Source organism: Danio rerio, chromosome 8, assembly GCF_052040795.2.
Source record: "Danio rerio strain M-AB ecotype USA chromosome 8, GRCz13ab, whole genome shotgun sequence".
NCBI lineage: Eukaryota > Metazoa > Chordata > Actinopteri > Cypriniformes > Danionidae > Danio > Danio rerio.
This window is the reverse complement of record NC_141028.1, coordinates 6,175,294-6,197,538: the sequence shown is the minus strand read 5'-3', so window position 1 is coordinate 6,197,538 and position 22,245 is coordinate 6,175,294. Positions and strand designations below refer to the sequence as shown.

Sequence of the window (22,245 nt, the reverse complement as noted above, 5' to 3'; positions counted from 1 at the left end):
ATATATATATATATATATATATATATATATATATATATATATATATATAATTTTATTTGAGTTTTTTTACACACTGTCCTTCAAATGGACTTTATAGTTTTCTTAATCAAGGTTTTGTGTTTTAAAATCTCCAGAATTGTAGTAGATGTCTTTCTGTTTACCATCCCAGCATGACTTTGAACTTGTATATTTGTTGTAATAATAATTTCAACATTATTTGGTTAATAAGCAGCTATTAAGTTAAGACTTTAATGTTATATTTATTTAGTTTCTAGATTTATTACTTATAATCTAACATTTGATCTAGGATTTATAGTGGATCATTTTATTGCAATTGCAAGTTTTTTGGCGTTTATTAAGTATGGGTTACTTTTACTTTTATTTTATCTGATTATTTATTTGATAATCTGCAGGAAATAACATTTCTTCTATAGTGAAAATATTGTCATTTAGAGCCGATAGGTTTTTTCCAGAAAATGATAGTTGGTTAGGATAACGCATCCTTGTGTGTGTGTGTATATATGTATGTATATATATATATATATATATATATATATATATATATATATATATGTATGTACACTACAGATCTAAAGTTTACACACTCAACTGTTTAACTGTCACCTTATGATTTGAATCCGGAAGAAAGTAGTACTTCATCTTACATTTTCTGAGTACATTTACATAAAGACACCAATACTCCGATTTTAATATGATTAAGAATATACTCTTATTAAAAGTCTAGCGTGTAAGCAGCGATTTATGTTTATCTTGAAGGACCAGCGAGTCATGAAATGCGGAGGTTTTTCTTTTCGTTCATTATGCGGTATCAAATTACATTAAAACAGAAGTCGAAAGTTAAAAATGAAACACCCGAAATTGCGTGAAACTCTGGAGAGCCTGGTGTTGCGACATTGTTTTACACTGAAACTTGCCTTCAAAAAGTGCTTCCCTGGTCTTATCCATATTTCATTGCATGTTAAACACACGTCCACAACAACAGGAAGTAGAAAAAACCTGCAACTGCGTTAATTTTTTAACGCGTCAATTATTTCAAATTAATCGCATGCGTTAATGCACTCATTTTGACAGCAGCACTAATATGTATACACACACTAAACACTGAGGGTCTGAATACTTAGGATCATGGGATATTTTAAAAGATCTGCAAAAATGTCAACAGTTCTGTCATTTTTCTGTCAGTATGGGGTGCTGTGTGTACATTAACCAGGAAAAAAATTTACTTTTTGATTTTTGCAAATGTCTGCAATATAACAAGAGTGTAAAATTTAAGGGGATCTGAATACTTTCTGTGCTCACTGTATGTGTGTTTATTCATAACATTTACAAATATATCAGTAATCAGTTAAAATATGGTTGCTTGCAGGTGTTTGTGCTGTTCAAGATGATTGGATTCCCAAGCTCCTCCCACAATACTGTCACTTCAGTGCTCCAGATGAAAGCCCCGCCCCACGGTTCTGTCCTCTGATTGGCCGAGTGAAGTGTCATCAGCAGAGCACCTTCTGTAAGAGCCGCTGTCCTCAGTCTGAGTTCACTGACAACGCAGCCGTTGTATTTTAATGATGTGTGTGAGTGTGTGTGAAATCAGTCACGTGATTTAGGTGTGTCTCTCTTTCTCCACAGTCAGAGTCAGTTGGAAACTTCCTGCCATTGAGATGGATTACCCAGAGGGCCTTGAGCGTTACAAACTGTTTGCAAAGTTTTTCCTGGAGGGCCAGGTGATATGTGTGTGTGTGTGTGTGTGTGTGTGTGTGTGTGTAAATGTGGGAAAACAAACCAAAAACAATATTCTTAGTTGTTCTTTCTATACTCTCGCACTATAAAATTAGTTTAAAACCATTGTGAAGTTGCTCATTATGAGAAAAATATGTATAAAGTTGCATCAAAAATGTTTGTGTATACACTATTAGGTATACCTGTCCAACTGCTCGTGAATGCAAATTTCTAATTAGCCAATCACATGGCAGCAACTCAATGCATTTAGGCATGTAGACATAATCAAGAAGATCTGCTACAGTTCAAATTGAGCATCAGAATGGGGAAGAAAGGGGATTAAATAGAAGATTGAAGAAACGTTGCCTGGTCTGATGAGTCTCAATTTCCGCTGTGACATTCTGAATATAGGGGCAGAATTTGGCACCAACTACATGAAGGCATGGATCAACCGTTCAGGCTGGTGATGGTGATGTAATGGTGTGGGAAATATTTTCTTGGCCCATTAGTACCAATTAAGCATCTTGTCAACTCCACAGCCTACCTGAGTGTTGTTGCTGACCATGTCCATCCCTTTATGACCACAGTGTACCCATCTTCTGATGGCTACTTCCAGCTGAATAACGCACCATGTCATAAAGCACGAATCATCTTAGACTGGTTTCTTGAAGATGCCAATGAGTTCACTGTACTCAAATGGCCCCCATAGTCACCAGAACTCTATCCAATAGAGCAGTTTTGGGATGTGGTGGAACAGGAGATTTGCATCATGGATGTGCAGCCGACTAATCTGCAGTGACTGTGATGCTATCATGTCAGTATGGAGCAAAATCTCTGAGGTTTCCAGTACCTTGTTGAATCTGTGTTGTGAAGGATTAAGGCAGTTCTGTAGGCAAAAGTGGGTCCAACCCGGTACTAGTAGGGTGTTCACTCGAGGATTTTGTATTTTTTTTTCTAAATCATATATATATATATATATATATATATATATATATATATATATATATATATATATATATATATATATATATATATATATATATATAATATATATATATATAATATATATACATATATATATATATATATATATAATATATATATATATATATATATATATATATATATATATATATATATATATATATATATATATATATATTATTTTATATATAACAGTTCTTCTGTTCTGCTAAGGAAAAACAAATATCTTGTCAAATTTTTTGATTTATGATCTCAAGAACTGTTGAACTTGCAAAATTCTTGAGGGACTGTTTAATATTATTTTGACTTTACATTCATCCTGCTTATTACATGAATAGGCTGCATTCATTGGATAAAAATATGTTTAAATTGTAAATTATCGCAATATCAAATAAATAAATCACAGTTTAATGTGTTTTAAAATGTAATTATTCCTTTGACACGAAGATTAATTGTTAGCATCACTTGTGCTCTGGAAATATTTACTGTTATGTTTCTTTATAAAACTGATTGTTTTTCCTGAGGATTGTTTGGTTTAGATGAAGTTAAAACAATTTTTATTTGAAATATGAATTTTTAACAATATTATACATATTTTTGCATTCGATTTGACTGATTATTTGCACCCTTAATACATAAAGATATTAAATTATGCACAAAATGATATATTTAAATATTTTATTTATTAAATTAAAGTCAAAAAGAATTCTTGCTGGTTTAAAATTTGATAAAATGGAGGGAAGTTCTGCAGTGATGCCATATATTCATAAATAAATAAAGGATTTTGCTGTAGAGAAGGAATTTTAATATTCCCATCTGATTTCCTGCAGGTTTGTCCCAAGATTCAGAAGTTCAGCTCTTGTTTACTGTCGTCACCCTCAACTATGCTGAAGACGTGGGCCAAGTGAGACCACACACATGCACACACGTTTGTTTTTGTGAATTATGGGGACGTTACATAGGTTTCCATTGTTTTTATACTGTACAAACTTTATTTTCTGTTGCCCCGAACTCAACCTTCACAGGAAACTGCGGTTTTACTTTCTGAAACAACTCATTCTGTGTGATTTATAAGCTTTTTGAGAAATGACATCAGCAATGTCCTTAATTCATCACCTTCCTGTAATATCTGTGTCATTATATAGATTTGTGTCCTGATATGTCACAAAATGTACACACACACACACACACACACACACACATTATCTTTAATACAGAGTGTAATTGTGTGTTGAGTAATGTAATGCTGTTGATGTCAGGCTGCAGCCACGGACTGAAGTTCTTCTGACAGCACTGGTTTCAGAGAAAGCAGACAACAGAACGTCTTTAGAAGCTGCATGGAGGAAAAACGAAAAATGTAAGTTGTTATGCGCATGAAAATGATTTGGCATCATCCTTTGGAAAATTTGTGGGTTTTATTTACTAGGATCATTGTGGGTTTTTATTTTGCAAGATGACTGAGGGTTTTTTTGGTTGGAAATAAACCATTTCACACTGTGTAAATGCTCCAATCTACTCCAGGGTGGTAAAATAAGGGCTCAGTTTGACCTGTTTTATTCTAAAATTGACAGAAAAAACTTATTCCCAATTTGAAGTTGAAATCTCAAATAAATTCATTATTTACTTAGGGTGCAGTACCAAACATGACCACCAAATGACATGCACTGTCCACAAGTCTGCAGGGTGCAAACAGGATCTATAAATCTGAAGTTTAAAAATACATCTATAAAAGTCTGACTTAAAAAAATTCAGTTGTCTCAAATTTCAGATGTTCAATATTTTAGTTAAGAAAATCACATTCAAAATTTTTTTTAAATGGCATATAATGTTCAGTTTTAATAAATTACAATTGTTAATTCAAATTATTACAATTTAAATTCAGATTGTTTTGGCCTATTATTAGCTCCGTATTCAGCTTCAAAAATTAAGGCAGCAACTTTTTTTATAGTGCTTGCTTTACAACAACAAAAAAAAACATTAATATTTAGAACAAATTTATTTCATGATCATCAAACCAGAATATAAGAATTATTCATGACATTTATTTATGAAAAATGAAAAACTATATTGCTTTGCATCACAATCTTTAATAATAAGAGATGTGAGATCTGTGATTTACAAAATATATATTTATTTTTTAAAACAATAGCCACTTTTCAGATTTAAATATTTGATGTTATGTTTGATTTAGCTTGATGTTTTAAGTAAATTTAATGTCATGTAATTTGAAATGATTTTTCATTCGATTTAGCTAAAAGAAATTCAAGCAGCAACTTTTTTTACAACAAAAAACAGCAAAAAAACAAACAATAATAATCAGAACTAATTTATTTAATGATCATCAAACAGAAAATAAGAATTATTTAGGAAATGAAATGACTAAATTGTTCTGCATCACTATCAATAAACACAATATTTATAAAATATAATCGAATTGAAAGCCGTTTACATTGCATCTTCAGTAAACTTGTGAAATGTTATTAAAGTGTTTTAAATTCACTGAATGCAACCTTGAATTCTTTTCAAATTTTGAAAGTTGTATGTGAGTATTGAATATTTTCCAAAAAAATATATTGGTAATCCGTTAGTTAAGTGATAACGTATGTAATACTGTTTCCGGGTCCTAGTCGCCATTCATTTGAGTGGAGAAATCATTCATTTATGATCACGTTTTATTCCTATCACACATTAAAGTTAATCTTATATAAATTCATAGTGTACACAACAATCTCTGGGCTTGCTGCATAACAAATACCAAAAATTTAACAATTAAAAAAAAATTAATCACTTTCTGGCCATCGGATATTAGGCATAGACATATATACTGCGATCGTGATTTTCGAAAGTATTAAATCGCTTTGTAAACGTTTATTATTGCCATTTGATGAATCTCCCCATTCAGATGAATAGAGCGCTGGGACCCGGAAGCCGCTTCGCGTGACGTCACACTTAACAAGCAGATAGGCATGGGACACGATAACAGTGTTCAAGGTATACCATGAATTGGAAAAGTCAAGGTTTTTTAAAAACAGTCAAAATTGTCTGCTATACTATTCCTAAGGTATGTGTAAGATTTTTTATTTACGTTTTTTAGGACAGCAGTATCTCCTGGAGAAAAGATCCCCAAAGATTCCGTTTAAATTGTGAAGAAATATGTGTTTTTGGAACAAACGAAGTCCATAATTAATTTGAATTGTTTTGCCTGACATGTTTACCCCTCCAAAATATTAAAAACGTTTCCCAAATTAAAATATATTTTGGACAAAGGGGAAAAAGGTTTTTTGCTTTTTACCCAGAAAAAAAAATGTATAAAATAATATTTAAAAAAAAAAAAAAAAAATATATATATATATATATATATATATATATATATATATATATATATATATATATATATATATATATATATATATAATATAAAATATATAAAAAATATATATATTTTAGGGCAGTAATCCCAATATCGTGAGACCGAGATACCATGATATTTAAATCCAAGGTTATCATACTGTCAAAATCTTATACTAGCCCATGCCTAATTGGTAATAAATATTTAAAAAAATTCAGCCACATCAAAGTTCAAATCAAAGTGTGTAACGAAATAAATAGAGCTTTATTTCTTCTCCTAGATCTGCTGTCAGCGTATTGTCAGTGGATCCCAGAGTCTCTTCATGAAGAAGTCAGTAAAATCTGGCCGCCGATCGGACAAGCAGACCCTCGGTGACCTCTGACCTTCTAAACCCTAGACTTTTAATCCTGAATCCGAGCAGTAAGACTTACAGTTCAAGAACAGAATCATTCTCTGGCCAACTTCCAGCATAAAACCATGTTGCCTGAAAACCTTGACTTTTGTAAACACATCTCCACACACCCTGACACCAAAACAAATAAATTCATCGTCTTTTTTTAACGACCTGCTGTCTCCATGCTGTCTGTTCTGGCCTTTATCGCACTGCAGAGTGTTTGCTGACAGCATTAAGCATCGCTAGTGTTTTTGCTCATGTCATCATATCTTTAACAGTGTGTGTGTGTCTGCATCAGATATCATCAGGCATGTGCAAAGGTAGGGCTCAACCTGTGCAGAACAGGGTTATTTTAGTAACCAACAGCTAGTTCTGCATCCCAATTCCATTACTTGTAACATAGACTAACCATATTCCGTACACAACGATGTTCCGTACAGATTACCTTTTAACACTAATCTCTGAATAAATACTTATGGGTCGTAGGCAAGCTATATAGCCGTGTAATCTTTTTTTCTCACTCTTTCAGCCCCAAACCCAACAGAGACCTTCCTTCTATATATTTCAGAGTAAATTCTGTAAGTTTGCTACGTACAACTAATGCGCTTGAAAATAGACAGTGGGCAAGCTTAAAGTGCGAGTGTCGCCTGGGAGGGGAGACATTTAAAGCAAGACAATATGCTTTTGCATTTAATTTATTCATCACACGGTATTACAGTCTTTATGAAGTGAATATTATGTTATCACAAATTGTTAAATAAATTATCCTTTGTTGAATAAATGCTTTGAAATGGGGATATTTAGACGTCAGTTGTGGGTGATGACGGCATGGTGCATCTCTCCTCCTTTAATAGAATAAACATGATATAAAAATTAAATGATTGTAAAGCTATTTCATTTCAAACTTTCATAAAAGAGTTATTAAATATATCAATAACTTCAAGTTAAACACAATAATGGTATATTCTGAAATAAGATTTTAATAAGACTTCAAACAATGCCCATTTTTACTAGTAAATTAAAGTTATGCACCCTGTACGGAACACTATTTTAGTCGTGCACGGAATCCTGTTATTACCTATCATCTACTGTACACATGCGAAGGCGGTACTTTTCCCATCTTTTCTCAAGATTTGGATTGTGCAATAGCTATTCCCCCAGAGAATGAACACACAAGCATGCTTATCTGGCGTTCAGTGACTGAGGAGTGGTTGTTTGGGTGCGCTGAATAGCGAAAAGTGTACGGAACATGGTTACGTTCTACATCCTAAAAGTATGTACTTTATTATTATTAAAAGGCACAATGGGAAAAGCAGTCCAGAGGCCAAAAGCAACAAGGTTAGTAAGCAGCATCACAACAAGTAAAGTTTGAATTCATTTAAAGTGTTTAACTTAATATCAGAACATCATGAAAGGAATTAACTTATGAATGATTTATTTGTTTATAATTTTTGACCAATAGGTGGCAGAATTACAAATGTGATGTGTTGTGGTCTGTGTCAGGTGACAATGAAGAACCTAATGTTTGGCGTCAATGGCTGTTTCTCAACACCAAGTACAAAGTTCAGACTTGCGGCCTTGTTCAGACTTATAAGAATGAACTCCAGAGGACGCGAGGACACAAGTCAGGAATTTATAACGTCACTTACCTCACTATTGATTCATCGGTTTCACTGGAGATTAAAAATAAAATGATTTAATTATATAAAGCACAGTCTTATAATTAATATAATACTCATAAATCAATATTTTTGATTTAAGAAAGTGTAAACATAAATCACTATAAATGTGAAGTGAAATGGGTTATTATATACAGACTCGTGTCTTTTATTATCAGATTTAACAAACTACAATGAACATTATACAAGTATAAAGTACAAGATGTAAACAATTCAATAAAGATAACGATAAGCAATTTAGTAAACAAAGTCAAACCTCGTACAACACTGTAACGTAATAACAGACAATTATAAAAGGTAACAAAATAACACACCTGAGAACAAATAATAGATTTAATAGACCAAACATTGTCCGTTAGCTATGCACAAGATGTATTAAATATAATGTTTTAACTACAGTGGACAGATGCAATCCAGCGGTACATCTGCGATGGACAGGCTGATGTAAAGCTGCTCTCGAGGGGGGAGGTGATGATTTGCTCCCGCTGACAGGCTGGGGGTCAGAGTCTGCATAAGCTGAGGCACATCGCCAAAGACGCTCTATCTTTATAAATAAACTGCCGATTTGAGTTTTAAATGACTACATTCTTGCCTGAAAAACTCTTGAAGTTTAATTTGTAACGCAACAGAGGAGTATTTTTTAAACAGTGCAGGTTTTCTCATCTGCCATTAGCTTTCACTTGTTACGCTGCAATGCATTCTGGGATACCTGTGCTTTGTAAGTTCGCACAAGTCCCCTCTTGAAGCATCTTTGGCTCAAGGGGCGGAGCAAGTACACATCCGGGAATTGTATCTGTACTGGACTCTGTATGGCTGGGTGGTTTGTAGTTTTGTTCTCCCCCACAAGTTAGCGGGAATGGGCGCAGTGGGTAGAAAACAGGGCGGGGAAGGCAGCGGGACAACAAATGCTGAATATAAGCGGGAGCGGTCGGGTTCGTACTAAAACCTGGCGGGAGTGGGATTCAAAATTTAGTCACACGCAGATCTCTATTGCCAATGACACACCTAAAGTTCAGTGTCATCATGTTAAAGCATTGCAAAGTTGCAGCCTCAGATACACTTTGACATCGTGCTATCAAATTTGTTGATGCCTTAAACAACAACAGTTTTGCTGATCGATATACTTTCCATAACTTTTGGTCAGCATCAGCTGAAGATGATCAGTCAAATTTGGTGACAATTGAATTCACATTCGAGGAAGAGTTCGCTAAAGAAGCTTTTTGAACAAAATCAAAATGGCAGACAGGAAGTTTGCCCAAATTCTTAAGAAATATGTACATATGTTTTTTTCCAATTCCATTGGTCCAACCGGGGCATTGTTTAGCCCGTATAAAAAAAATAAAATAAATCGTCTAAAATCTCATTCGTAATGGTCTTAAAGAGAAAACTGAAGTCATTGCGTTTGGGAACAGAGGTGAGGTTCTCAAGGTGAATGCGTACCTTGGCACTAAGAGTCAAACAACAAAAAATAAGATCAAGAATCTTGGTGTGACTCTGGAGTCTGATCTGAGTTTCAATAGTCATGTTAAAGCACTTAGTAAATCAGCATACTATCATCTTAAAAACATCGCAAGAATCAGATGCTTTGTTTCCAGTGAAGACTAAGAGAAACTTGTTCATGCTTTTATCAGCAGCAGGGTGGATTACTGTAACGGCCTCCTCGCAGGCCTTTCCAAAAAACAGTTGCAGCTCATTCAGAATGCTGCAGCCAGGATTCTGACCAGGACCAGAAAATCAGTCCTGTCCTCAGGTCTCTACACTGGCTCCCAGTCACATTCAGAATAGATTATAAAGTATTATTACTGGTCTGTAAATCACTAATTGGCCTTGGACCTCAATACATTACAGATATGCTGACTGAATACAAACCTAACAGATCACTCAGATCTTCAGGATCACAAAAACTAGAAATTCCAAGAGTTCAGTCAAAGCAGGGTGAATCGGCTTTCAGCTACTAACAGCGCCCCCCACTGCTGGAATCAGCAGTCAGAAATGATCAGATGTGCTCCAACATTCAAATCAAGACTGAAAGCACATCTGTTTAGCTGTGCCTTTACAGAATGAGCACTGTGCTACGTCCGACAGATCGCACTATTATGTTTTTCTCTTTTTTTTTTTTTGTAAAGCCCTTTGAATTGCCAGTGTGTATGAAATGTGCTTTATAAATAAACTTGCCTTGCCTTAAAGTCTTAAATTTGACTTGATGAAACCTGCAGAAACCCTGAATATAAGTAATTATCAATAACTTCCGGACACAGATGTACGCCTTCTAGACTTCACCTCATCAACATACTGAAATAAACCTCAGCAACTTTCAGTTCACGCAGACTTTAATGTCAATAAACAATGTATTTTGGTAGTCCAGTTGAGTATGAGTAGACTGTCTGCTTAATATCTGTTGATACTGCTCCTTCAACAGACATTTAACTGACTATAAGAAACGTTGCAAATACATGTCAACTTACACTAACCCTAACCGCAACCTAATAGTCTACTTATAATGTAATGAGAATTCGTTAACATGTAGATGCAAAGTAACTTAAATTCAACAAACAGACCATCACAATAAAGTGCGACCAACAACTTTATTATTCTAGATTTATTTAGTGTATATATATATTTAAAATCCAGCTTTTATTTGAGGTATTTGTCTGCAAACATTTTCACACCATTTCCCCTGAGGAAACACTGTTTGCCTGCGTGCGGTTTAAACGTCACTCTATGTTGCTTAAGCTTTAAGAGTTCATTTAGGGAGTAAGACAAGATCTCTCGAATATTTCTCAACCCGTCGAGTGAGTTTCTAACATCTGCCCCTCCCGATGATGATAATAACAATAATGATAATGTGCAGTTACCACACAGAAAACCAATCTCTGAGATTCTCTCTGCTTTCAGGAGCTTTGTTCTGTTTTCACTGAAACTCCCCATTCAGTTTCTGTTCTCTGATTTTATTTTTTAACTTTCAGGCAAAATGTGAAGCAGCTGTGGGGATCTTGCATAACAGAGGTGTGTGTGCATGGCCTGAGGTTTACAGCAAACCTGATTCTGATTTCTGACACATTTCAGCTCAGAAATGTCAGGCATGGAGAGTTACTGCAGGAGTTGTTCAATACAAAGAGGCTTTGAAATCAAGGGAAAAAAGCTTGCTGAGTTGCGTAGGTGTGTGAGGGATTGTATAATGCGCTACATCAATTACTCCCACACACACTCAAGTGCACACACTTCACCTTAAGTAGTTAATTACGCAGCTCTTTTGACTTTACCTGGAAGGTTTGAGTCATGCATGAGAATCTAAGAATATTGTGCAGCGCATACAAATAAATCAGAGCAATTCATTTTTATTACATTATTTTATTTATGAATGTCATGATAAATTATAAAAAAGGCTAAAAACAATTATATGTTGAAAAAATATAGATAGAATCAACTTAGCCCCCCCCTTTTGAATTTTTTTTTATTTTCCAAATGATGTTTAACAGAGCAAGAAAATGAAGAACTTTCCTACACTTTACATGGAAGAACTGAAATTTATTTTGATAATGGGGAACAGTTCTGAATTTCTGTGACCCACAATGCAAACATGTAACGAGACAAAATAATAAATAGGACTATGATAGGCTATGATATTGGCATCCCCCCACCCTTTTTTTTTTCTCTTCTCAATTTATATGACATTATTATTTTATTTTTTTGCATTGTTTTGCTTTTCTGTTAATGCTTTGTATTTGGTATTCATCTGCATTATTTGCAAATACCTAAAACTTAAAAAAATTATAGAATTAAAATATACAAAAATTTTAATATGTAATTAGGTCTGGCGATAATTTTTGCTTATAAATATATCCCCCCTCGAATGTTTCTTTTTTTTTTTTTTTTTTTTTATAGATATTTCTCAAACGATGTTTAACAGAGCAAGGAAATTTTCACATTATGTCTGATAATATTTTTTCTTCTGGAAAAAGTCTTACTTGTTTTTTTTTTTCCGGCTAAAATAAAAGCAGTTTTTAATTTTTTAAACACTATTATTAGCCTCTTAAACCTAAATATTTTTTCAAAAGTCTACAGAACAAACTACTGTTATACAATAACTTTCCTAATTACCCTAACCTGCCTAATTAACCTAGTTAAGCCTTTAAATGTCACATTAAGCTGTATAGAAGTGTCTTGAAAAATATCAAGTCAAATATTATTTACTGTCATCATGACAAAGATAAAATGAATCAGTTATTAGAAATGAGTTATTAAAACTATTATTTTTAAAAATGTGTTAAAAATCTTCTCTCTGTTTAACAGAAATTAGGGGAAAAAATAAACAGGGGGGTGAATAATTCTGAATTCAACTGTATGTGTGTGTGTGTGTGTGTGTGTGTATGTATATATATGTATATATATGTATATATGTATATATATATATATATATATATATATATATATATATATATATATATATATATATATATATATAGTTATAAAAATACAGCTTTTTAAACTCACTGGTCCTAAAAATACCTTTCATTAAAAAAAAAAAAAAATATATATATATATATATATATATATATATATATATATATATATATATATATATATATATATATATATATATATATATTTTTTTTTTTTTTATGTTTTTTTTTTTTTACCCAAAACTGAACATCGTATACAATGATTTTTTTTGGGGGGGATGTAAATTACCCAAAACTGAACATCGTATACAATGATTTTCTATTTTTATTTTTTTTAAATGAAGGTTATTTTTAGGACCAGTGAGTTTAAAAAGCTGTATTTTCATAACTAAAGTTTACAAAGGTTATAATTATGTTTAAGTGTGTATTTTCCAAATATTATACTTTCTGGATTAATTTTTAAAAGTTGTTATATAATTTTTTTCAAATTTTGAAATTGTCTTTTTTTTACTTTTGTATTAGTTTTTACTTCTTTGAGGTTCTGGTTTAGTTTTTATTTGTAGCTAAAAATTTGGATATTCAGGCAGTCGAGTGATTGTCAAAAACTGGAAAATTTCCAGTAGACCTCTGATCTTGGAGTGAATATCAGAGTTAGGACGAGTTGCAGCTTTTGAAGAACTTTCCTACACTTTACATGGAAGAACTGAAATTTATTTTGATAATGGGGAACAGTTCTGAATTTCTGTGACCCACAATGCAAAAATGTAACGAGACAAAATAATAATTAAGGCTATGATAGGCTAGGGGGGATGATATTGGCATCCCCCCACCCTTTTTTTTTTCTCTTCTCAATTTATATGACATTATTATTATTTTTTTTTGCATTGTTTTGCTTTTGTGTTAATGCTTTGTATTTGGTATTCATCTGCATTATTTGCAAATACCTAAAACTTAAAAAATTTATTAAATTTAAATATACAAAATATTTAAATATGTAATTAGGTCTGGCGATAATTTTTGCTAATAAATATTAGTTGAAGTCAGAATTATTAGCGCCCCCCCCCCCCTTCGAATGTTTCTTTTTTTTTTTTTTTTTTTTTATTTAGATATTTCTCAAATGATGTTTAACAGAGCAAGGAAATTTTCACAGTATTTCTGATAATATTTTTTATTCTGGAGAAAGTCTTATTTGTTTTATTTCGGCTAGAATTAAGCTGAAATAAACCAACCAATTAATTCAATTAATTTTGATTGCATAAGACTGTAATTAGTAGCATAATTAAGTAATTCTTAAACTAATGATTCATTCATTCATTTTCTTTTCGGCTTAGTCCCTTTATCAATCAGGGGTCGCTACAGCGGAATAAACCGCCAACTTATCCAGCACATGTTTACCTCAGCGGATGCCCTTTCAGCTGCAACCCATCACTGGGAAACACCCACACTTGCATACATTCACATACGTACACTATGGCCAATTTAGCTTATTCAATTCACCTGTACTGCATGTGTTTTGACTGTGGGGGAAACCAGCGTTAACACGGGGAGAACATGCTATTTTACACAGAAATGCCAACTGACCCAGCCAGTGCTCGAACCAGCGACCTTCTTGCTGTGAGGCAATTGTGTTACCCACTGCGCTCACCGTGCTGCCCTTTTGAAGTAATGCTTTTCCTTTTTATTAAATTACCAAAAGCTGATTATTATACTTTAATATAGTTCAAAACACTATTTACTGTACATTTACCATAGTATTTGTTCATGTAAGGTGTTTGGTAAGAGTTTTTAAGAGTGTGTCCCAACACAAGTTGTTCCAATACAAACCAATGACGCTAACTTAATTTTTTTATTCAAGTAAATTTTACATAAAACAAATGTTTTCCCTCAAAAATCTCAAGAATTGTGTTCATTTGTCGACCTTTGAACAAGAAGCAAAAACATATATTTTTAAGTATATACTGTAATGATGTAATTTAGTAGTTTTTGGTGTAAATTACCCAAAACTGAACATCGTATACAATAATATATTTAAAAACACTATTATTTTCTATAAATTACCATAGTATTTTTCTATGTGAGGTGTGTGTGTTTGTACCAGGATCCTCCCTGTCCTGAGGGCAGTCAGAGGGGGAGGGGAGCGACACTTTCTTCCCTCCCTCAACATGGAGCTCCGTGTTCCGCCCTGCGCCGAGTCTGACTGGGGAGGAGCCGGAGGAGGGAGCGGTCCCACCGGGGAATGACAAACTAAAAAGACGTGTTGGGTCAGTCACACCTGACAGCACTCCGAGCACACGACACAAAACACAAGACCGACAGAAAGCAGCAGCGGACACCATGAGGGACACGGCCAAGAAGAACGGAGACCGGAGAAATAATAACACGGGTAAAAAGTCGCCTTTTCTAATTCATTTCAGTCTCCTCCCTCTTTAAACTCCTTCCTGATGTTTTCCCTCAGAGTTTTAAGACGAAAACTTTGGGAAAACTAAGGTAATGCATGCATAAAGTGAAGGTAAACACGCTGAAATTGTTCGCAGCTGCTAAATAAACATGAAATTGTGTGTTTACATAATGTTAACGTACTTTAAAAGTTTACTTTCACCTTTGAGCCTCTGCTGTGATCCTGATTTTACAATTATATTACACTACAGTGGTTAAAGCTAAAGTATACCACAGTAATTATTACATTTATCAGTTCACGAATACAATATGCTGTAGCACAATATTAGCTATACACTTATGGTTCAAAAACACTACTATAAATTACCATAGTATTTCTTCATGTGGGGTTCTACAACTTTAATTTAGGCTATATTGTAGTAAAAATTAAAGTATACTACAGTAATTATTACATTTTATTAGTTTACAGTATTAATAATATGGAATCTTATAGCACTCATTAGTGAAGGTGTTGTAAATATTAGCAATACAATTTGTTAGTGTGTGGCACTAAACGCTGCTTAATAAGTACATTACCATAGTATTTCTCCATGTGTGGATGTTTGGTGTGTGAATGTGAAAGCAAAGTTTTCTACAACTTTAATTTAGTCTTAATTGTAGTAAAAATTCAAGTATACTATTACAATTTATTAGTTAATAATAAGGTGTCTTGTAGCACTCATTAGCAAAGTGCTGAAAATACTATTGTAGCTATACACTGCAAGTGCCTGGTTCAAAAACGCTGCTTAATATAAATTACCGTAGTATTTCTCCATGTGTGGATGTTTGGTGTGTGTGTGTGTATGTGAAAGCAAAGTTTTAATTTAGGATATATTATAGTAAAATTCAAGCACTATAGTAAATATTACATTTTATTGGTTCTTGTTAGTTAATGGTATCCTATAGCACTTATTAGCAATACTACTATTAGCTCTACACTTTGCTAGTGTATGGTTCAAAAACACTGATTAATATTAAGGTAATATTTCTGCATGTGGGGGCTGTGTATGCGGGTTGTGTTTATTTTTGTTGTGTGTATGTTAAAGCCAAGGTTACTAAAACTTTAATCAAGGCTATTTTGTAGTAAATATTCAAGTATACTTCAGTAATTATTACATTTTATCAGTTCACAGTATTAATAAGGTGTCTTGTAGCACTCATTAGTAAAGTGCTGAAAATACTATTGTAGCTATACACTTTGCTAGTGCCTGGTTCAAAAACGCTGCTTAATATAAATTACCGTAGTATTTCTCAATGTGTGAATGTTTGGTGTGTGTGTGTGTGAAAGCAAAGTTTTAATTTAGGCTATATTGTAGTAAAAATTCAAGCACTACAGTAATTATTACATTTTATCGGTTCTTGTTAGTTAATGGTATCCTATCACTTATTAGCAATACTACTATTAGCTCTACACTTTGCTAGTGTATGGTTCAAAAACACTGATTAATATTAAGGTAATATTTCTGCATGTGGGGGCTGTGTGGGCGGGTTGTGTTTATGTTTGTTGTGTGGGTCCCACTTTATATTAAGTGTCCTTAACTACTATGTACTTACATCAAATAAATAAATACAATGTACTTACTGTGTTTATAATGTATTTGAGAACACTTGTGGTGCTTTTGAGTTGGGATAGAGGTTGTTTATGAACAGGTTTGGTGGCAGGGGTAGGTTTAAGCGTAGGTTAAGGTGTAAGGGATGGTCAACAGTGTATTTACAAATGTAATTACAATAGTTAATAACAGATGTAATTACATACGGGTATTTAATCAAGCATAAATACACAGTAAATACATGTATTTACACAATAAGTACATTGCAACAAACTATTAATTCCCGTGTAAGTACTTATTAGTTAAGGCCACTTAATATAAAGTGGGACCGTTGTGTGTATGTTAAAGTCAAGGTTACTAAAACTTTAATCAAGGCTATTTTGTAGTAAATATTCAAGTATACTTCAGTAATTATTACATTTTATCAGTTCACAGTATTAATAAGGTGTCTTGTAGCACTCATTAGTAAAGTGCTGAAAAATACTATTATAAGCTACACACTTTGCTAGTGTATGGTTCAAAAACGCTGCTTAATATAAATTACCGTAGTATTTCTCCATGTGTGGATGTTTGGTGTATGTGTGTGTATGTGAAAGCAAAGTTTTAATTTAGGCTATATTGTAGTAAAATTCAAGCACTACAGTAAATATTACATTTTATCGGTTCTCGTTAGTTAATGTTATCCTATCACTTATTAGCAATACTACTATTAGCTCTACACTTTGCTAGTGTATGGTTCAAAAACACTGATTAATATTAAGGTAATATTTCTGCATGTGGGGGCTGTGTATGCGGGTTGTGTTTATGTTTGTTGTGTGTATGTTAAAGTCAAGGTTACTAAAACTTTAATCAAGGCTATTTTGTAGTAAATATTCAAGTATACTTCAGTAATTATTACATTTTATCAGTTCACAGTATTAATATGGTGTCTTGTAGCACTCATTAGTAAAGTGCTGAAAAATACTATTATAAGCTACACACTTTGCTAGTGTATGGTTCAAAAACGCTGCTTAATATAAATTACCGTAGTATTTCTCCATGTGTGAATGTTTGGTGTGTGTGTATGTGAAAGCAAAGTTTTCTACAACTTTAATTTAGACTATATTGTAGTAAAAATTCAAGTATACTATTACAATTTATTAGTTAATAATATGGTATCTTTTAGCACTCATTAGCAAAGTGCTGAAAGATACTATTGTAGCTATACACTTTGCTAGTGCCTGGTTCAAAAACGCTGCTTAATATAAATTACCGTAGTATTTCTCCATGTGGGAATGTTTGGTGTGTGTGTGTATGTAAAAGCAAAGTTTTAATTTAGGCTATATTGTAGTAAAAATTCAAGCACTACAGTAATTATTACATTTTATCGGTTCTTGTTAGTTAATGGTATCCTGTATCACTTATTAGTAATACTACTATTAGCTCTACACTTTGCTAGTGTATGGTTCAAAAACACTGATTAATATTAAGGTAATATTTCTGCATGTGGGGGCTGTGTGTGCGGGTTGTGTTTATTTTTGTTGTGTGTATGTTAAAGCCAAGGTTACTAAAACTTTAATCAAGGCTATTTTGTAGTAAATATTCAAGTATACTTCAGTAATTATTACATTTTATCAGTTCACAGTATTAATAAGGTGTCTTGTAGCACTCATTAGTAAAGTGCTGAAAAATACTATTATAAGCTACACACTTTGCTAGTGTATGGTTCAAAAACGCTGCTTAATATAAATTACCGTAGTATTTCTCCATGTGTGGATGTTTGGTGTGTGTGTGTGTGTAAAAGTTTTCTACAACTTTAATTTAGACTATATTGTAGTAAAAACTCAAGTATACCACAGTATTTATTGCATTCGATCAGTTTACGATAGTTAATAATATGGTATCTTGTAGCACTCATTAGCACTACTACTATTAAGTTCATCATTGTTAATAATATGGTATACTGTAACACTCATTAGGAAAGTGGGGGTTGTGTGTGTGTTTGGTGTCTGTTTGAAAGCGAAATTTTCTTCAACTCTAAGATACTATATTATAGTAAAAACTAAAGTATACTATAGTATTTGTTTAATTTGATCAGTTAATAATACAGTATCCTGTAGCACTCATTAGCAAAGTGCTGTAAATACTATTGTTAGCTCTACACTTTGCTAGAGCATGCTTCAAAAACACCTGCTTAATATAAATTACCATAGTATTACTGGGTTGTGTGTATGTGTGGGTCGTGTGTATGTTTAGTGTGCGTATGTGAAGTTGTTTTCTACAACTTTAAGGTAGGCTATTAGTAAAAATCAATACTACTATAAACGTTATAGTTTATTATGTCATGATAGTTAATACTACAGTATGCTGTAGCACTTATTAGCAAAGTGTTGTAAATTCTACAAAATATACACTGTTATACACTTTAATATAGTAGTATAGCCTTGTAGTATTTAGCATAGTCTACATGTGGGGTGTCTGTATGTTTGTGTTTGGCTATTTGATGCGTGTGATGTATTATACTACAGTAGTAAAAACTAAAGTATATTTGTTACATTTGATCACTTCACATTAGTTAGCATGCTATAGTAGGCATGGGCTGGTATAAGATTCTATCGTTATGATAACCCTGCATAAAAATATCACAGTTTCACAGTGTTGTGATCACTGCTCTAAAATATATATATATTTTAAATGTCTGGGTAAAAAAACAAAAACTTTTTTCCCCTTTGAAAACAATATATTTTATTTTTTGAAAGATTAATAATATTTTAGAGCCGTAAACATGCCAGGCTGAATAATTCAAAGGAATCATTTACTTCTGCTGTCTTCATTTGTTTCAAAAACACAGATTTCTTTACTATTTAAAATGGCATCTTTACATATCTTTTCTGCTGGAGATACTGTTGTCCTAAAAACAAACAAAAAATGAAAATAAAAAATCTTAAACGTACTGTACCTTAGGATTGCTATTATAGAACATTTTGGCCGTTTTTTAAAACCTTGACTTTTCCAAATCACGCTATACCTTGAAAATGGTTATCGTCCCATGCCTGTGCTGTAGCACTCATTGGCAAAGTGTTGTAAAGACTATTATACAGTATATAGAGTATTACACATTTTACAATAGGTCTCCATGATATTGGAAATATCTAACATTGCATCTACAATTATTTTTGTTATTCTCTTATATATATATATATATATATATATATATATATATATATATATATATATATATATATATATATATATTAGGGCTGCTCGATTATGGGAAAAATCATAATCACGATTATTTTGGTCATAATTGTAATCACGATTATTCAAAACGATATCAGTTGAAGTCAAAATTATTCATCCTCCTGTGAATTTATTTTTATAAATAAATATTTCCCAAAGGATGTTTAACAGAGGTTTTTTTTAAATTTTTTTTTACAGTATTTCCTATAATATTTTTTCTTCTGGAGAAAGGCTTATTTGTTTTATTTCAGCTAGAATAAAAGCAGGTTTTAATATTTTGAAACCTATTTTAATAGCTTGATATTATTAGCCCCTTTAAGCAATATATATGTTTGATTGTCTGCATAAGAAACTACTGTTATACAATGACTTGTCTATTTACCCTAATTAAGCCTTTGAATGTCACTTTAAGCTGAATACTAGTGTCTTAAAAAACATCTAGTAAAATATAATGTACTGTCATCAAAGCAAAGATAAAAGAAATCAGTTATTAGAAATGAGTTATTAAATCTGTTATGTTTAAACTGTGCTTTAAGCATCTTCACTGTATTTTTGATTTTATTATTGATTAATAATAAAAACAGTCGGCAGCAGCAGGAATATTGCACGCTGTCACTTTAAGAATAGTGCGGCTCTGATATGGTTTCTCTTTCTCATGTCTTTTGATTCTCAACTTGTTAGTTTATTACACAAATGAGGGTTAATATGAATAATCACTAAACATCCACTCTGACACAAGTGTGCATGTATTTGACCATTAAAGCGCTCACATTAAGATCGCGTTAGATGTGTGTGTGCTCTGCTATCCGAGGCTAAGCGCGGGGCGCGCGCAAACACACACACACTACCTGTCCGAGGCTGTTTTGCGCTTTTAAAAATATGAATGATGCGCATCCCGTGCTGCAAAAGTTACATTACAGCACATGCTTTTAGTCACTTTCACGTGGAACTGAGCTTTGCAGAGGCAAAGAGTTTTCCCACGTGTACAACTGGAAAGGGGGCGGGACGTGATTGAATAATCGTTTATCTCGATTAATGGTTTTTCATAATCGTTAAAAGCCAAAATCGAAATCGGATTTTCGATTAATTGCACAGCCCTAATATATATATATATATATATATATATATATATATATATATATATATATATATATATATATCAATCAAAGAAGAAGTGAATGACTTTTTTTTGTCAGTTGTTGGCATGAGACATTTGCACAGTATTTAAAATGTTACAGTGCGTATACTGTCATTAATGCTCAAACATTAGTAAGTTGGTCACAACTTTCTTGTAAAGAATTTGACAATAATATTATTATATTTTATTAAATTATATGCTCCATGAGGCACCATGGTCAAGCAAAATAAAAACACAACACAGCCACCGTACTTTTACTATTATTACTTTAGTAGTATTGTGAAGTATTAAATGGATCATATTGCATTATGTGAGGTATTATAATTAATGAACGCCTCATAAATCAAATCACTTTTATTGTCACATCATCAGCAGCACGTGTGCTATTATGAGTGAAAAGCTTAGGTGCTGGCTCCAGACAGTGCAAAATACAGACAGTGGAAATACAACGACAGTGCAAATACAGACAGTGCAAAATATTAAAGTATTATAAATTGACAGCCGTACAATGAACAGGTGTCCACATAGTTGTAGGCAGTATTGTTTCAAGTATGGATTAGTTAAAGTGCAGTGCATGCTACATATTGATGGTGTGCAGTGCGGGTATGGAAGAGTCTGTGTGGGGTGTGTTAAGTGTTCATCAGCCTGATAGTCTGAGGGAAGAAGCTTTCCTTCAGCCGGCTGGTGCATGATCGGATGCTGCGGAACAGTCTGCCGGAGTGTAGCAGAGAGAAAAGTCTATGGCTTGGGTGGCTGGAGTCACTGATAATTCTCTTATTATCTCTTAATTTTATTTATATATATATATATATATATATATATATATATATATATATATATATATATATATATATATATATATATATACATATACATACATACATACATACATACATACATACATACATACATACATACATACATACATACATACATACATATATATATATATATATATATATATATATATATATATATATATATATATATATACATACATATATATATACATACACACACATATATATATATATATATATATATATATATATATATATATATATATATGAGCGATATAAATACAATATCACAAAATGACTTAAACATCTCTATTTGGAAAGAATTAATTTAAGTATCTTCATAAAATCTAATAAACAGTCCATTAATATAATAACGTAAAACAAGATTAATACAATAATGAAAAAGATAAATTGAAATAAACAATGCTTTATTATTTTTTGAGTCAAACAATATTCAGGTACTGTAATCAAATAATAAAAATTTAAATAATTCAATTAAATAAATCGTTTTTAAAATCTTCATGCAGTGAGAGACCTCAAAACGCATGCAAATGATAAA

At 32.4% G+C, this 22,245-nt stretch overlaps 2 protein-coding genes and 1 long non-coding RNA gene across 11 annotated transcripts in view; 2 read left to right on the top strand and 1 right to left on the bottom strand.

The window, feature by feature from the left end:
- dhx37 (DEAH (Asp-Glu-Ala-His) box polypeptide 37) overlaps positions 1–6,632 on the top strand; it is a 58,830-nt gene extending 52,198 nt beyond the window's left edge. For 7 of the 8 annotated variants that reach the window (XM_087262601.1, XM_087262602.1, XM_087262600.1 and 4 more), the window contains exons 25-29: positions 1,388–1,525; positions 1,645–1,739; positions 3,549–3,622; positions 3,978–4,075; positions 6,348–6,631. In XM_087262601.1, coding sequence (XP_087118727.1) covers positions 1,388–1,525; positions 1,645–1,739; positions 3,549–3,622; positions 3,978–4,075; positions 6,348–6,442 — 500 coding nt within the window. In that variant the 3' untranslated portion in view covers positions 6,443–6,631. 8 annotated transcript variants of the gene reach the window in all.
- Positions 6,633–14,811: 8,179 nt separating this feature from the next.
- Positions 14,812–19,450, bottom strand: LOC147842535 (uncharacterized). The gene is made up of 2 exons (XR_015497507.1): positions 18,203–19,450; positions 14,812–16,159 (listed from the first exon to the last, which is right to left on the bottom strand). It is a non-coding gene; the product is annotated as an uncharacterized LOC147842535 (long non-coding RNA).
- The window catches only part of si:ch211-166a6.5, a 60,990-nt gene continuing 53,556 nt past the window's right edge, over positions 14,812–22,245 (top strand). For both annotated transcript variants that reach the window (XM_087264090.1, XM_087264091.1), the window contains exon 1: positions 14,812–14,926. In XM_087264090.1, the coding sequence (XP_087120216.1) occupies positions 14,878–14,926 (49 nt within the window). In that variant the 5' untranslated portion in view covers positions 14,812–14,877. The remainder of the gene's footprint in view (positions 14,927–22,245) is intronic.